The sequence below is a fragment of the Ostrinia furnacalis genome, unplaced genomic scaffold (assembly GCF_004193835.3).
Source record: "Ostrinia furnacalis isolate ACB-3 unplaced genomic scaffold, ASM419383v2 OfSCF1411, whole genome shotgun sequence".
NCBI classification, from domain to species: domain Eukaryota; kingdom Metazoa; phylum Arthropoda; class Insecta; order Lepidoptera; family Crambidae; genus Ostrinia; species Ostrinia furnacalis.
The window spans coordinates 533,269-552,225 of record NW_021131650.1 but is presented as its reverse complement, the minus strand read 5'-3'; the positions used below and the strand labels follow the sequence as shown (position 1 = coordinate 552,225).

At 39.6% G+C, this 18,957-nt stretch overlaps 1 protein-coding gene across 1 annotated transcript in view; it reads left to right on the top strand.

The window, feature by feature from the left end:
• The first annotated feature begins 8,269 nt into the window (after positions 1–8,269).
• The window catches only part of Vps13D (vacuolar protein sorting 13D), a 47,427-nt gene continuing 36,739 nt past the window's right edge, over positions 8,270–18,957 (top strand). Inside the window, exons 1-5 of the mRNA XM_028304322.1 lie at positions 8,270–8,539; positions 17,540–17,740; positions 17,967–18,120; positions 18,250–18,574; positions 18,705–18,867. Of these exons, the coding sequence (XP_028160123.1) occupies positions 8,270–8,539; positions 17,540–17,740; positions 17,967–18,120; positions 18,250–18,574; positions 18,705–18,867 (1,113 nt within the window). The remainder of the gene's footprint in view (positions 8,540–17,539; positions 17,741–17,966; positions 18,121–18,249; positions 18,575–18,704; positions 18,868–18,957) is intronic.

The window sequence follows — 18,957 nt, the reverse complement described above, 5'->3', positions numbered from 1 at the left end:
TTCCTTCAATCTCTTTATTATTTCGCTTTGAAAGTCCATCTTAACTTTCACTTTACGCTTAAGTTTTCTATTACTTAACTACTTTCGTTTGAAATGTACTAGCTGATATATTCTGCTTGTAAAAATTTTACGTGACCACGTTAACAATGTACGACACAAGTTTTTATATTGTCTTCCTAGCAGTAATGGAGGGCTCCTGGAACTTTGTAGCGAGATTTGTAAGTTTTTACAAGGATTTATTAATAAAGGATGGGCCTGTGATAGTACTGACAAGTACGAGTAGTATTCGTGTAAAATGTGTTCAGAATATTTCTAAAAACCGGCCAAGTGCGTGTCGGACTCGCGCACCGAGGGTTCCGTGCCATTGATTTATGAAATTAAAATTATTATTTTTTATTTAAGTTATTAGTATGAAAGATTACGCGGTAATAAGCGGTTTACGATTTACGAGGTATTAAAAAAAAACTACTTATTAGATCTCGTTCAAAACAATTTTCGTTGGTAGTTTTTATAGTAATGTAAGTACAGTCACGGAATGAAAAGGTTCGTCAGTTTTCAAATTGATTCCTTCAACGAATCGCGAGCACATATTACCTTTTGAAACTATGTTACAGAATAATCTCGAGTTAGAGAAAATAATCTTTAACTGTTCGTCAGTAAAGTTCAAAATTATTCAGATCAAAGTTGTTTGACGATTTATCTTGTCAAGAAGATTATTATGATTGATAAACTAAAACCTTCTTGTTGGTTCAACCTGCCATTATTATTTATATTAAATAAAAAAAACTATTGTCAATTGGTCAATGTCATCATTGCATTGCACTGATGGGATAGAAAAATAAACAAGCAAAACCTTATTTGTTAGCAAACGTCATATTTATTTAAATGTTAGCAGCACTGTTTCTTGCACGTTTATGTTGGCAGGTTTGGTACCTAGTGCAAGCGAAAACCGACACTAAGGTGAGGAACCTTTTCATTCTGCGACTGTACATCATAGGTATTATGTTTTTTTTAGATTTTTCTTTTTCTTATTTTAGAAGTTAGAGGGGGTGACCAACTTTTTTCCACTTTGGAAGCGTCTGTCACGCAAACTATTCGGTTTAGAAAAAAAATGTTTTAGAAACCTCGATATCATTTTTGAAGACCTATCCATAAACACCCCACACGTGTGTTTGATGAAAAAAAATTTTTGAGTATCAGTTCTAAGTCTAAGTATGGGGAGCCCCCAATTTTTTTTTTTTTTTGCATCATAATCTTAATCCCATCAAAAACAATACTTGTCAAAAAAACCAAGTCTCGCAACTCAGTTGTTCTACGGTAAAAAGTTGTGAGATCCATGTAATACCAAGTCCAGGCCAGGAAATCTTTAACGTTTTACATAAATATATTGACTTGGCCATCGCACTAAATAATTTAATTTACACGTGTTTTCATGCGATGGCCAAGTCAATATATGTATGTAAAAAAAAAAATCTGTTTTTTGTAAATAAAATTTTACCTAATAAAAAAAAAAAAAAAAGGTTAAAGATTTCCTGCCCTGGAAGTGAGTCAGTGAGTCAGTGAGTGACAAAATTAAGTAACTTTGACCCGTTATAATTCTTAAACTACTGGTTCAAATTGAATGAAATTTTAAATATACCGTGTCTTTACAATGCCTGCATAGCTAATGAAAATTCAGCCTTCTAGTTTTATCCACAACGAAGTTACAGGCGGTCGAAAATGGCCTGAATTGCTTCGAGAAAAGGATGGTACGGCCGTGCCGCTTTTTTGCTCGACTTGGTGGGGGCACTGCCGTGCCCCCAGATGCGGTTCACAGAATACATCTACTTACCAAGTTTCAACAGTATAGCCACAGTAGATAAATCAAACAGTAAGGAAGCTTCATACAAACGCTCGAAATCAGACTCACGCACACAGACGCACGCTTTACACGAGCTCTAAGCGAACCTCGCAGTCCATCCGTCGCGAGTGTCGCGCGCGTTGTGTTTTTAATAATAATTTTATTGCATGCGCTGTCCGCTGTATTTTTAAAAACATGCCACGAGTGTATTGCGTAGTATACGGCTGCTTGAACTCGGCATCTTCAAAACCAGAACTTTTATTTTTAAAACTTCGTAATAATTCTGAATTGAAAAAATGATTAAATATTACTTTTTAAATAAATTGCTTACATCTGATTTTGTAATAGTTCTTTTTAAATTACGTAATTACGCTTTTTAACAATTTATGTGTTCTATTTGATAAAGTAATTTGCTCCGCACCACGCTTTTGTACTAAGTGATGAACTGTATTTAAAATGAGGCAATAGGTATGTGAAAGTAAGTATCCGGTATTTTATTTATGAGAATAGATCTTCTACCGGCCTCTAATAGTACTTAATCAATTTATTCGATTATATTGTATTCGATCATTATAGAACCTAATTAACGTTTTATTTTTTTGTTAACTACTTAGTCAATTAATTTATTCCATTAGGTATTTGATAATTAAAAAACCTAAATAAACGTTTTAATAAATAAGTAAGTAAGAACCTTATTTATTTTATAAAGATTAAGAGTGCCAACCCTAACACTCGGTTGAAGTGTAGGTATTTAACTCGCCGAAAGGGCTTAGTTTCCGTACTGCTTTAGCTCATATAATACTGTGGTATAGCTCTTATAGTTTCGGAAAAAATGGCTGTGACATACGGACGGACAGACAGACATGACGAATCTATAAGGGTTCCGTTTTTTGCCATTTGGCTACGGAACCCTAAAAATGGAATTCTGAATGAGTACATTTTTCATGAGATGGAATATTGGATAATAATAGCGATTTGTGGACTAGTACGCAGTTTCGCCCGCGTTAATATTGGCACATACAACGCGCTCGATTTAACTGCGTACCGGACAGTTGTGTCGTCACATCTGGCACGGACGGGGCGAATGGGAGGAAGAGTCGCATTCCAGTGAGGTGCGCAGTTAGCTCAATCGGGTTGTAAAGACTTTATTGATTCAAAATCTGGAATAATTACTAAAGCCTGGTCCGTGAGCACGTAGAATTTTGTCCAATGACCCCAAGCTACCCATCCTTATCGCTCGCGCGTAATTATATTGCTGTCGCGACTGTGCGACGGGCGCCCGCAGTGAGTGTGCGAGCTTATATAATTTTTTTCTTCTTGACAGACTGTATACCTAGATATCTTTCTTATAAACTATTGGTGAAAACTGCATACAAATCCTGCAGCAGCTTTTGAGTTTATCGCGAAAAGACAGACGTGGTGGAGAACTTTGTTTTTTAACATGTAATGATTTAGTCGATTGCTAGCTCTTTTAAACCTATATTATTATTGGAAGTACGTATTTATCCCAACATGTTTTGAATGCATGGTCACACTATTTAGACCTAAAATGCAATTTAATTATCATGGGCCATAATGCCCCATAAAATCTATTTCACAGGCGTAAAACAGGCTAAGCCATTAAATCTAGCTTAGGCTTCGCAGTGGTATTATTTAGGATAGACATTAATGATGTAACCATTTTGATATTATGAATTTAATGAATGTCGATTTCTCTATTATCTAAATAATACACCCACAAGGTGGACCGACGACCTCATAAAGGTTGCAGAAAGGCGCTAGATGTAGGCCGCTACCAAGCGGGCGATATAGAAGTCATTGGTGGAGGCTTATGTTCAGCAGTAGACGTCCTGTGGCTGAAATTATGAAGTACGATTTCATGCTTATAAAATGTTTTTTTAAAGCTAAGCGACATACTACTCTTACTACCACCACGTACAATGTAAAACCCCCAGAATGCTTGCAGTTTATACACAAAAAATTATCAAAAAATAAATTCTTTTTTTTTTTCTAAAGTAACCATGACCATGCTTATCGTTGAATTTTGGGACACGATTTATAAATACCACTATTTGTCAATCTTTTTTCTCTTTCTATCTTTTTATACAGTTTTTCCTGCCTTAAAAAAACATTGCAAATTATTACTTTCCTAAACAATGAGTAGTATTTTGCAGATTCTTCATTTGAAACTCTGCGCTCCCTTTATGCAATACCTACCTAAGGCTGTGAAACTGACTATGCCTTTTTACCACAAAAACCGATTTGGGTAACGTCCTATACTGAACCATTATGGTATACTTTAGCTCGGTAAATGTAAGGAGGTACGCATTCCTGCTTTTTATTAGGCATTTAGTGCGATAAGGAACGAAACGTGTCCTTAAAAACTGCTGGTGTTTCACGTTGTGAAATACAGGACTTTTCAGGTGTTTCGAATTTTGCTGTTATTTTTTTTTTATGCCACCAACATAGTTTAGTGTTATCTTTTTCTAATCTACAAGAGATCGGTTAATTTTATTTTTATGTTTGATGATCCCACTTGGTTTTATGGATGAACCTATGAACCTTAACTTTTAAACAACCTTTTAAAAGTTAAGCTATGAATGAATTTTAATGACCTTATCTATCAGTGTCGTATCTGCATGGCCTAAATAGCTGGTGGAGAATGCCACTTAACTTAACACACATTGAGTTTGCCTTTTTTACCTAAACAAATCTTATCACAAAATTATAAGTATCTAACAAAACCAAAGTACAGTTAAGTCTTACTCAGGATTAATGAAACATTTTTACTATCAAAATTAGAGCAGGATGGCGATATTTGCATATTCGCGCGCCCCAGATCCGGGACTTAACTTTTAACTGCAATAAACTTTTATTTAAAGTGCGTGCGAAGCTTAGATAATTTAAATGACAGAATTTAGGATTACGAGAGCTCTTTAACCAACTGAAAAAGTTGGAGTTATGTGTTCTTCTGTATGTATTTAAATTGTAGGAATAAAATATTGTAATGTGTTTGCCATTGTGCTCCGATTTAAAGGACATTGTCAGAAACCGCCTCAGATTCCTGGGCACAGCAGTAAAGTATCAAAATTAATCTCTTACTTTTTGAATACTTAAATATTAATTAGATTGTAACGGACACTTGAGGATTAAAAAATGAAAAAATAAAAGTATTTTATATGTATTCCATAATACTATGACGACATCCGGACATTTTAGGGCGTGGCCTGCTCCATATCCTATGAAGTTCCATAATTTGTGTCGATAAAATCTATGTAAAATCGGCACAAGGCAATGCCGTACTTCATTGTTAGGAATCCATGTAATAGTGATGTTGACTGCGGTCATCATAGACAATAAGATACCGATCTTGTAAATAAAATAAATCGTCCAAATTGCTACAGTATGACTAGATTTTAATTAAAAGTTAAAAATATATTGCACGATACTACAAGAAGCTATCTAATGTGTCCAACTGGTCGAAGGTCATGAATAAAATAAAAAGAATTGTGATCATAACACTGATATAGACAATGACAACTGTTGCTGGCAGTTTGGCCAGCAATCCTTTTTTATATTGTTTATGGTTTTTTTACTTTTTTTAATATTGTTTTATTGATTTTTGAAGTTGGTTTTTGTACACTCTCGTGTTAATGTTTTGAGCTGCACTGTTTTTTGCCCTTTTGGAGTTTTTCCATAAATTGCTTCTTCCATCGTTTTTAACATTGGTCCTCCGATAGGAGAGGTGAAGGTACCATGCTCACTAGAAGCAAGGTAAAGACCCAATCAGGTAACCCTACAGAGCCCCAAGTCTCACAGGTATGTGTAGATCCTAGTGTCACGGTGCCTCAAGCAGGTGGAGTCGCTCCAAGCGTCGATAGCTCCACCTCAAATGCTGGAGGTACTCACTCTAATAGGTCTAAATCTACATCCAGCACAGTTAAAGCTCGCTTACAGGCCGAAGCTCTTCACGCTAAGGCTATGCTTGAAATTGAGGAGCAGTTAGCTAAGGCAAAGAGGGTAGCTCAAGACAAACTTCTGGCAGCTCAACTCGCTGCCATCGAGTCAAGTACACGCAATAATTCCGTCAACTCTTGGGTTCACAGTTTGCCTGACCATTTCTCGGATATCGTATCAGCCGCTGCACAGCCGCAGAATCCCGCCGCTTCAAGTGCAGAGGACAGTCCAGGTCCTTTTGATGCTGTCAACACGGTACCCAAAGGTTCAGAAGGCTTACTACCTAATCATAGTCAGTTGACGTCAAAACATGTAGAACCACATCTAGTTTCTCCTTCTTGTCATCATCAATCTAATGACATTAGAGAGCTAGCTCGTGCCATCACTTCCTTAACCAACAAACCTAGACCATCTCAACTACCTATTTTTAGTGGAAAACCAGCTGACTGGATAGCTTTCAAACAGTCATACTATCATACCAGTCAGTCATGCTCTCTCACCGAAAATTTAGAACGGATTCGATCTTCCTTGCGCGGAGACGCAGCTCTATCTGTGTCCGCTCTCTTACTGACTTCTAGAGACCCCGAAGAGGTCATACAAGCTCTAGAAGATAATTTTGGACGGCCAGAACTCATAGTTTTAGAAGAGCTTGCACAAATTCGCTCATTACCTAGACTACAAACAGATCTCAAAGATTTAAACACCATTTCATGTCGTGTACACAATTTAATTTCAGTTTTGAAACATTTAGATCAGTTGGAGTATTTGCATTCACCGGAACTTTACAACACAATTTTAATAAAGTTAACACCGTTGATGCGTATGCTGTGGACACGCTATGCCGCTGAACACACAGGTGAGAAATCCAAATTGGAATTATTGTCTGATTTTCTTCGTTTCGAATGCAGGATTCACACACGTTTTGGTTTAATTTCTCAACAAAATTATCCTGTAAATAAAATGAATTTTCAAAACAATACACATGACAGGAAGTGTCACGTCCATGTGACAGGCGTAACTGACACTTGTCTTTTTTGTCATAATTCTCATAGTATCATAGACTGTGGAGGTTTTAAGTCTATCGATGTTGACCAAAGAGTACAATTCCTTCGTGATAATAAAATTTGTTATAAATGCTTATCTCAAAAGAAACATCAATGGCGTTCATGCTCCAAAGGAAAAATGTGTGGCATAAATCAATGTAGACTCAATCATCATCAACTGTTACATCGTACGTCAACCAGTTCTTCTAAAAATGCTGCTGCACNAAAGGTCCTTCGTCGCAGAATTTCCAAGTTGGTGACCTCGTCCTTATCGCGGACGGTAATCTCCCGCGGGGAACATGGCCTCGAGGCAGAATATCTGCGGTCCACCCCGGCAAGGACGGAATAATCCGCGTCACAGAGGTCACCACTCCCGGCGGAATTCTGCGGCGACCAGTCACCAAGCTGGTCAAACTACCATCCAGTCCCCCTCCTGACTAAATCGGCTCTGCCAGGGGGGTGGAGGATGTTGCTGGCAGTTTGGCCAGCAATCCTTTTTTATATTGTTTATGGTTTTTTTACTTTTTTTAATATTGTTTTATTGATTTTTGAAGTTGGTTTTTGTACACTCTCGTGTTAATGTTTTGAGCTGCAAAGCTGAAATATACCTACTGTTTTGGCCCTTTTTTGGAGTTTCCTTGATTCTAGTGGCATACCACAATCACCACCGGCAGGCCTCTCTATAATACAGTCCACACCATCGTTTTTAACAACAACAATATGGGATCATCTTTAACATATCTGTTACAGTTTCAAAATTCGATGAAAAATCCAATGCCGCTTAAAGTGAGAGAAATGTCTAAAGTTCTAATAGAATTGAAAGTTTTATTCGCTCAAAATGCTTATAACAATAATTGGTAATACATTTCAAATATTAAGTACCTTTATAATGTATCGATAGAACCAAAATGATATCCTCTCAGCTTGGAAAGGGAAAACCCAGGATTGGGGGAGCGCTCCAGGCAATTTTTAGAACATTTCATAGGTGGTAGTAAATAATATTTATTTTATTATTAAAATTGAATATTTTGATATTGATAAAATTGAATATATCTTTCGATTCAAATACCGAATATTTTTCAATCGATAATAATTATCGAGAATTGTTAATAATATTCAATTAAAAGTTGTTCAATCCCTAGTCATGCATAGACTAAGACGGTAACCATGGAGATAGTTAGTTTGGTAAGTCACGTGTTAAATGTCAAGAGTGGAAAGTAAACATAGGATTCATGTTATTTATTTACGTGCAAAATGTAAGTAAGTAAATCATAAAAGTGGAACGCCGAGCTATTTCCAAAACCCGTCCAATATTATAATACAATTTGGCTGCGACAACTACAATACAGAACATCTCCCAAATCGATGTGCATAAAATAATATAAAAGAATGGGGTTCATGGTTAGAAAATATCGCGTTATTGGAAAATATGAACATTCCACGTTGCTATGCGTCTCATTGCAACGCGGACTTAGACCAATCTGAGCTGGAGCTACACGTCTTTGCTGATGCCAGCGAGTTAGCTTACGCGAGTGTCGCGTACTGGCGTATTTTGGATTCAAACGGTAAAGTCAAATTATCCTTCATTGCAGCGAAGTCACGGGTCACTCCACTCAGGCCAGTCTCGATGCCGCGTCTGGAGCTGCAGGGTGCTCTGCTGGCCGCACGCCTCGCGGCCACTATACTGGCGGAGCACAATGTAACTCCATGTAGGCGTGTATTTTGGATAGATTCAATGAACGTTCTTGGTTGGCTAAGAGCTGAAGCCCGCTCATTAAAACCCTTTGTTGCCAACTGTGTAGGAGAAATATCCGAAATCACTGAGGTCTGTGAATGGCGGTGGGTTCCGACTAGTTTAAACGTCGCGGACGAAGCTACTCGAATGAGTTCTGCAGTCTCCTCTCGATGGATTAGCGGTCCTAGTTTCCTCCTTAAGAGTCATGAAACTTGGCCCTCGGAGACTTTGCCACCCGTTAGTTTAACTCAGAATGATTTCGGACGGGAGTTTAAGGCAGATTACATACAGATTCATGCCTTAAACGATCAAAATTCTCACACGCCAACGCCTATTTCGTTTACATTGGCGGCGGACCCCTCGCGATTTAGCAGTTGGTTGCGGATGGTGCGTGCAACCGCGGTCCGCCAGGAATAATTGTTCTTACATAAAGAAGGTTCTAAATGACACAAAGTCATTTAGAACCTAGAAAGTATTATTTCGGCACTGTTGATCTAACGGCGAACAATGTATGGAGAACGAACATTGTCCTTTAAGGTATGGTGTTATTTTTGAGCCTACCTACTTATGTAGTACCTATAGGTTTCATGCTTGGCGAAATACGAAACTAAAATATGGCGTGATACACATCCTATATTTATACCAACCAATCCGCATCTCTTCTTTCCATTTATTTAAACCTAATAACGTTGAATGCTGGACAAAGGCCACCCGAAGGATTTCCACAAAGACCAGTCCTGCGCTGCCTTGATCCGTGATCAAAATTCTGCAAAGTCAACCTTAGACTGTTTTCTTTTTAAACCAAAACGGAGGTCAGAAGTCGTTTTCGAGATTTTCCCGGAATAACAGATAATGGAGTCACATTTGTTGGTTGCGTCGATCGGTCTCACTGTCAACCCCTGCCTGGCGAGTCGTAAATAAAATCGAGTTACGACCCTACCACAAATTCCCTTCAGGGGTTGAATTCAGGATATACAGGATGGGTTTGGAGACAGGCAGACGTTTCCGGTCTAATTCATATTCAAATTGTTTATTTGGTTGTCACTTGGTTCGTTACTGTCACCTAAATTAATAGAGTTATCGAATGAGGATTCTGTAAACAAACTTAACTCACTGACTGAGCCCGACGGAATAACAAGCTGAAATGGCAATGGACAAAACACATCGCATGCAGAACTGACGACCAATGGGGCAGCAAGGTTCTAGAATGGTGGTCACATATCACAAGGGAACCGTGAGATAGCCTCATAAAGGTTGCAGGAAGGCTATGTTCAGCAATGGAATTCTGTGGATACGATGATTTAAGAGGCCAAATAAAAAACTTTATCCATACATTTGATGAACAGTTCCATCAAGCAAAACTCCTTAGCAGTTACACACACACACAACAACCTGTCTTTTAATCCGATTTTTAAAACAAATAGATACAATATAACACCCTGTATAAGGCTTGACTCTCGATTTGTCTTTCAAAAGTCAATCTTTTTCCTTTCTTCGTAAACAAATACGGACAAGGCTACTTTAAAACATTCAAAGTATAAGTATTTGTCACCGTTAGAATGCGGAATGCGAAGGTAAATAAGCTCTTTAAAACAAGGTAATCTTCCGATTAGCTGCCCTGTAAATTCTGCGAAGTGCTGCTTGACGTAGTAGTTAAGTAACTGCGTTTTAAATAATAATCTGGCCGCTACAAACCAGTCAATATGAAAATCATTGTGGAAGCTGTGTGAAATAGTCCAAAGATATTTATATAAAAAAAAGATCTTAGATGGACGTCCTGGGTCATAGTCCACCTAACGTGACCTAATGCGCTCACCTGCGTGCTGCACCGACGACTACAAGATGATAATTATTTTGTGCCTGGATAAAAAAGCGGTTGGAACGAACGAACGGAACCGCCCTGGAAGATGTCTTCAAGCTTCTGGACTGGAACGGATTTGGCATAAATATCAACAGCGAGTACATCACCCACCTTCGATTCGCGGACGATATCGTAGTCATGGCTGAGACCTTGGAGGATCTAGGTACAATGCTCGATGGCCTCAGTAGAGCCTCTCAACAAGTGGGCCTCAGAATGAACATGGACAAGACAAAAATCATGTCTAATGTCCGTGTTGCACCCACTCCTCTGAAGGTTGGAGACTACACTCGAAGTTGTTGACAATTATGTATACCTGGGACAAACAGTCCAGTTAGGTAGGTCCAACTTCGAGAAAGAGGTCAATCGTCGAATCCAACTCGGATGGGCAGCGTTCGGGAAGCTTCGCCATATACTCACGTCCGAAATACCGCAGTGTCTCAAGTCGAAAGTATTTGACCAATGCGTGTTGCCAGTGATGGTATACGGATCTGAGACGTGGTCGCTTACTATGGGCCTCATAAGAAGGCTCAAGGTCACCCAAAGGGCGATGGAGCGGGCTATGCTCGGAGTTTCCCTGCGTGATCGAATCAGAAATGAGGAGATCCGCAGGAGAACCAAAGTAACCGACATAGCTCGCAGAATTGCTAAAATCAAGTGGCAGTGGGCAGGGCACATAGCTCGTAGAGACGATGGCCGTTGGGGCAGGAATGTTCTCGAGTGGCGACCACGGGCTGGAAGACGTAGCGTAGGCAGGCCTCCTACTAGGTGGACCGACGATCTGGTAAAGGTCGCGGGACAAGCCTGGATGCGGGCAGCGCAGGACCGTTCATTGTGGAAAACCTTGGGGGAGACCTTTGTCCAGCAGTGGACGTCATTTGGCTGAAACGAACGAACGAAAAAAGCGGTGTTTTGTGGCATTCCTAGGGAGAGGCTAGCTAGCTATGAACTAATGTTAGCATCATCAGGTTTTAGACTCCTACTCATATTTCAGCCAAATTAGGCTGAAATAATGTTAGCATCATCAGGTTTTAGACTCCTACTCATATTTCAGCCAAAAGACGTCTACTACTGAATCTATAAAATTGTACAGAAGGTTATAAAATCCTACTCATATTTTGGAATCAAATCAATTTCCTTTCCTGTTTCTATTACAGATGTCGACTAGCTAAAGCTTACGCTAGTGACAACTTTCCTACACCTAAATAAGGTACTTACATAAAGCACAAATCAAACATGAAACTCGTAACATCCGGAACGATTGTCGAAGCCGGAAACCAGGCGTGAGCGGCGCCGCACACTTGGTTGCCGAGATTGTTTTTTTAATTTATTTTTATTAACTTAATCGTTATCAAGTCCTATAACTTTATTAAAAATGTCAAACATCTTAAAATATTACATACCTGTAGTTGCCTGACGTTTCGGGTTGCACCGGCCGTGGTCAAAGGCTGGCTGGAGCGTCGAGTGCGCATTAAAACCTAATTAAATTAATTCAATTATGCAACGCGAAATTTTAAAATTAATTTATGTCAAAAATCTGTCAATCTCCATACAAAAAGCACCGGTTATTCTTATGGTTACAGTTAAAGTAAGTTGGTGCAACTCAGTCTAAAAGTTTAATATCGACCTTATCTCATTGCAAACTTCTGCCGTTACGGTTAGAGCCGTGACATTTCCAACCCCTTGCCAGACAAGCATTATAGGGTAGCTGCCAAAGCTACGATGACCCACAATTCTAGACTATGCGCTGACTTTTCAGCTTTTAAAAATAACGAAGGTCTGCCGTTCACGGGCTCTTAGTTTAAGAGGGCCACGTAGAAAACTTGTCAATTTCTATTTCAGGTGAGATGCAGGACAAGCTCTTCCCCGTTCCCCGAATAATCTGGCTATAATTCACCACCTCTGGCGTCATAGTGTGCGGCCACTGATTCTCCTAATATTTATCCCGGTAGTTAACGGGTGGATATCGCCGCCAAACTTATAACAAGCTGTGGGCTGATCGCTGAGTGTTACGTGTGTTGTTGGCCCGTTAATGGATAGGTATTCAATATTTATGTGTCGCATGGAGAACTGGAATATTTGATAGCCTAATAAAGGGTAATTATAAAATTACAAATATCAAGGGAAGAAATAATGTAGACTAATTGTAAACTTTCAAAGTTATTTACTGCTATGTTTATTTGTCCAAAATTATGGTACGAAAAGATGTTACAATACAGTTTAATAATTCCTGTTCTAACTTTTCTACCGTGGTTCTACCCTCAATTGTTTCAATAGGATAGCTATTATCAATCAAGCATCAACATGGTGTAGTGCTTAGGGCCCTCGCCCACGGCCACTTTTTGTATAGATGCAGTCACGCTGCTGTAGTGCATTAGTAGCGCGTTCGCATCACTTCTGTAGTGTGTTGCAAAAAAGAAAGAAAGTAGAAAGAAAAAGTCGCCGTGGGCGAGGGCCCTTAGAGTTGGTTTTTCTCGATTAGATGGTCCTGGGACCGGATCGAATCCCAGGTGGTACACACAATATCTAAAATCAGTTCTTTTTCTTCTGCCTTGCCTCATCCTGTTACGCGGAGTCGGCTTTCCCAATCATTCGTCGCCATTTGATTCTATCTTGAACGTCTTGTTCGTAGAGTCCAAATACTTTCATGTTTTTTTTGGACATTCGCAGTTGGTTTGAGGTCCTCTTCTCCTCTTTTTTGTGGTGATGGAAAGGCACATTTTAATCATTTTTTTTCTGAAATCACTGATCTATCGAAAATAGATTAATTTGTATTAGAATCTCTCTCATGAATAGATAAATACACGATTCCGTACTTCGGAGGAGGTCACGTTAAACCATAGCATTGGTCCAATCTATCGAACGAAGTCAATGTCAAACGCCAGAACAGCTAACAATATCTGACAGGGTGACCTAAATGAACCATACTGAGAATCAAACCTGCATACGCCAAAGCCGATTCGGGTTATTCGTGTTGCTAACGAATGGATATCGATTCATCGAACTTATAACGAGCAGTCGTCAGCCATTCGAGAGCTCGTGAGTTAAAATTTTATATGTGAATGTTTAAACGGAGGCGATTTGTCAGTTCAACCCTTTTGAACCAAACAGTTTAAAAAAACATCTACTACGGAAAAACTAACCTTCATCATCATCATCATCTCAGCCATAGGACGTCCACTGCTTTCCATGTTGCCCGGTTGGTAGCGGCCTCCGTCCAGCGCCTTCCTGCCACCTTTATGATGTCGTCGGTCCGGTAAAAACTAACCTTACCATAACCTAATCAGACCTAATGGCAAGTCTACCACAGAAGAACCTCCCATTGCCGACAAAAATGCTGTTTACATTTTGTTGTGATGAAGATGTTTCTGATTCTTTAATGCAAAATCTGATTTTGATTCATCATCATTTCAGCCATAGGACGTCCACTGCTGAACATAGACCTCCCCTAATGACTTCCACATCGCACGGTTGGTAGCGGCCTGCATCCAGCGCCTGATTTTGATTAAGCTTTACAATATTACTACAGTTTATAAAGAAGAACGGTCATCTGTGACCCAGGCCCGACAGAAACGAGACATACCTCAGTTTTTTTGTCATGTCTTAATTAGTTAAATTATATATTTTTTATATTCGAAATCTATGTATAACACCAAAATATTACCCTTTGTTTTTGTTCAGGCGTTATACAAAAACTAATACAAAATGCCTATTTATCAGGGTAATTTTCCCACGTAAATAACTGAGAACACTGGTCTTTGACGTATTATTTTTTCGAGTGAATGACGTTTGATTTCAATTAATTTCAATATTTTAATATCGGGAAATAAGTGATTGGATTATTATTTTGCCTGTGAAAATGTGATTTCTTAATTTTTGTTTGTTCGAACAGAACGGTTTTTACACAATTTCATCACACAAGACATGTCGTATTCGTGTTGTTTTTTCGCTGCTTAAATGTGTCAACTGTGTGAAGTTTGCACTCGAAGTGGTGTATCAGGGTGTGAATGTGTGCGTGCCGGCCTGTACGTACATGCAAGCTGGTGTATCCGAATGTCACAGTATTTTGTTGATGAGAATCCGTCCGACTTTTTTTATAGGTCCATGGCTTTCATTAATTTATATTTGTTCAATAATATGTCAAAATCGAATCATACAAAGTTCAGACAAAGTCAGGGCAAAAGCTGGTACTTAAATCTAATGTACAAAGGTAATTTACAAAGGTTCTTCGAACTAATTAGTATCGTCTCAATTATTATTCAATTATAGGAAAGAGTCAATAAACTCCAAAATACAAGCAAATTCTAATTTACGCGATCATAATTATTTTAGCTATGCTACTAATATTACTTCGGCATATCATTAAGAGTAAAATACTTTTTACAATTAAAATACTCGTAAGTAACTATGTTTTGAGTGATTATAATTTTCTTTGTAGGTACGGTAAGACTTTTTTTTTCATCAGAATACACAAATAGTAAAGTACTACGAGTACACTACCAGTAGAACACCTCATAAAAGTAGCAGGAAGGCGCTGGATGCAGGCCGCTACCAACCGGTCTATAGAGAAATCATTGGGAGAGGTCTATGTTCAGCAGTGTGGAGTCCTGTGTCTGAAATCATGATGATGATGAAAATAAGTATATGAATTACTTTTTTGCACCAAAATGGCAACTTCTCAGCATGTGTCATGCTTTAAGGTAGAACCCAGAATAGACTCTGGTGATCTCTGGAATCCATGGACGATTTTTTTTAGGTATGTAGTTTTAGTTTTCTGTGAGAGATTGAAGACCTACCTACCTTGAAAGAGTAAATTATTAAATGGGTATTTCTTACATCACATGAGTGAAGATTAAGATGAAGATAATAGAGAAGAGCGTAGGTCAAATCCTCCATTTGGCTCTGATTTAGAGAGGGTTGTGCTCATGCAGTGCAAAATATGAAATGACCTGATGAATAATGATTCGGCTACGTCATCACATCCATAGGTACACGTTTCTGATAGATCAATAATTTTTATTTAAAACCTAACTTTGCAAAAACAAGATAAGGTCGCACCCTTATCCACCTAATCTATAAGAAAATTTCCATAACCTGCAGTAAAATCGCTAAACAAAGGCCAGTGACACTTCCCTCTAATCAAACAGTAATTCTTGAGCCCCCTTGTGACGTTACATTTAATTCCAACAAAAATCCGCGCTCGCTCAAATTACAGACTCAACAGTTTTCCACAAAATAGATAGGAGCAGAAGGCAATCTACATTCTACATACATATACAGGGTGTTAGGTAAATGGGTATATGAGCCGACACTAGCCCATGTTAACATGGTCATATAAATGGTATGGTGAAGTCAGAAAATTGATATCTTCATTTTAATTATTTTAATTTTCATACAAATCGGATTTTATAAAATTTATTTTGTACGGAGATTTAAAAAAATAAAATGATGATATCAAAGGACAATGTTCGTTCTCCATACATTGTTCGCCTAAGAACCAACAATTTTGACATATTACTACCCGAAAGCGAAATAATACGATTCTGTGTGTAAGAACAATGATTCCTGATGGACACTTGCCATAAAATTAATGATTAAGAATATTAAATTACAGCGATTTTATAATATGTCGTTTATGACAACATGGCGTCTAATGTATTGTGTGAATGTATGAACACCGATTCGCGAAAAAACCAGTCTGAGCACCGAGGCATTTTTGGCGGCTTTCAGGCGTTTTTCAGCCCGTAGAGGTCATTGTCAAAAACTAATTAGTGATTGTGGTACAAATTTTATTGGTGCTAGTAAATGTCTTAAAGAGTTACATACAAATTTCTTAAAAAACTTGCCACCTGAAATTGCTGAAAGTTTAGCTCAGAATGGTACTGATTGGCAATTTAATCCTGCTGGTGCACCCCATATGGGTGGACTATGGGAGGCCAATATTAAATCTGTTAAAAAGCACTTGTCTAGAGTTTTAAGTGATACCAAATTAACTTATGAGGAATACTATACCTTGTTGTGTCAGGTGGAGTGTTGTTTGAACTCTCGTCCATTAACTGCTTTAAATAATGAATATGACATGGCACTCACCCCTGGCCATTTTTTGATTGGGGAAACACCTATATCAACACCGGACGACGATTTATCGGATGTTAAAGTACCTTATTTGCAGCGTTGGAAATACTTGCAACAAAAATTGCAATATTTCTGGAAACGGTGGAGCCAAGAGTATATAGTAACTTTACAAAACAGATACAAATGGACTAGTGTTCAGGAGAATTTAACAGTTGATGACATTGTGCTGATAAAAGATGACAGGTTGCCACCTGCAAAGTGGTTGATTGGTAGGGTCTTGGAGACTCACCCGGGTTCAGATGGTTTGACACGAGTAGTTAGCATAAAATGTAAAAATTCAATAATTAAAAGGCCTATTCATAAAGTTTGTTTATTGCCTGTAAGGTCTCCAGAACCCTAGAAATTTGTTAGATTTATTCACTACACAATTTATATTGTTTCTTTGTTTATTGATTTAAAGGTCTGTCGCCCTTTGGGGGGCTGAATGTTTAATTTACTAATTCACTATAAACTCAATGCCAATAATATCTATGATCAAAAAAAAAAAATCTGTCTTGTCTGTGGTAGTAAATAAATATGGAGTATTTTTGCCGGTCAACATTGTTTTTATTAAATCCAATTAAATCTCGAACATGCTCTGTCACGTTGTAATATTATTATGTCAAAATTACCCCTCCCGTGCCGCTCCCATACTTGAGGTAGACTCAGTTAAGAGCTAGATCAGATCTACAAGCGAGGTGATATCAATTAATCAAACTATCAAATTAATGTATATTGTATTTAGCTAAAGCCTGGTCCGTGAGCACGTAGAATTTTGTCCAGTGACCCCAAGCTAACCATCCTTATCGCTCGCGCGTAATTATATTGATGCGCGACGGGCGCCTGCAGTGAGTGTGCGAGCGCGACAGCAACATAATTGAGAGCGATAAGGATGGGTAGCTTGGGGTCATTGGACAAAATTATACGTGCTCACGGACCAGGCTTTAATATACAGTATTGTACAATACCTTTCATTGTGTTCTTTACTCTAGCTGCGACGTAACAAGCGCGACAGTAAATGCGGTGCCACGCCGCCTTGCTCGCCGGAGTGTGGGGAAGCGGGGAGCGGGGGCACAGAAGGCGAGGGCGAGCGGCGCGCGCGCACGTCGCTGGCGCCCGAGGACAACCTCGTGTGGGTGTCCGTGCACACCAGGGACCCGCAGCACCCGCTGTTCGAGGAAAAGTTCAATAAGGTTGGTACCTTAAAGCGTGCTAATGACTGTTCTACGGAATTAGTTGTTCAGTTATAAATGTTTTTCTGAGGCACTAATATGTTCTTATTGAAAAAACATATCGTTTTTCAATTATGCATATTGCTTATGTTGTGTTGTGATGACACCGCTGCGAGAGAGACATGAAAATAGCGACTAAAAAAGATGGTACATTACAGGTTCTTATGTTTCTGATGATCTTTGACAGATAACGAAGTTGACAAAGGTGGAGTTCAACTGCCTGAACCTGGTGGTGAGCGCCGACAGCTGGGTGGCCGTGCTGGACTTCTTCGGCGTGGCCGGCGACGACCTGCCCGACGACGAGCCGCCTCCGCCGGAGCCGCCCAAAAATGCCAACAACGGTACAAAACTACTTTCATTTTCTCATATAAACTTAAGTAAGTAACAAAATCATGTGGCTAGTTTATTTGAAGAAACTCAAAATTTTAGATTTATAAAATGTTGTCAATGTAAATTATCTTTTATGGCAGTGGCATCCAACTCAAGCAGCCAATCGGATGCTTCGACAGAGGTGGGGATAACGCAAACCGAGATATCAGTGCGTTCGCTCAGCGTGGTGGTGGTGCGCGGCGCCGACGAGTGGTGTCGCGCGCGCGTGTCCCGCGTGTGGGTCGCCTCCACCGCCGCGCCGCCGGGGGCGCCGGGGCCCGGGGGCGCGGGGCCCACGGGGGGCACTCGAGAGCTGCGCGGACGACTGGGCGCGCTGCGGCTCACTGACTTGTCGCCCCGGCATGCGCTGTGGAGAGACAGGTTCAGGACGCACGGCGATGATGCACTAACATTCCATTACCAAAGGCGAGCAGTATTTAAATTATTATTTTCATTATCACATACTTTCCTATAAATAGATCTTGAAATTAGGTACAGAGCGTGTCTAAAGCAAAACTGTAACTATTTGTATAATTTAGTAAAATACTGTTTCCAGACTGAGCAGCGCGGAGGCAGCGGCGGCGGGGCACGAGTGCAGCGTGCAGGTGGACGTGGGCGCGTGCACGTACGTGCACACCAAGCGCATGCTGCACGAGCTCTACGCCATCGCGCGCGACTTTAGCGCGCTGCGCCGCGTCATCCTGCAGGCGCGACGGAAGGTGAGGCTTAACTGCCTTAATGAGGGCTATCGTTTTTATACTTTAACAGTTGGCACCCCTGGCGATTGACAGGACCTTACTCTACAGTGG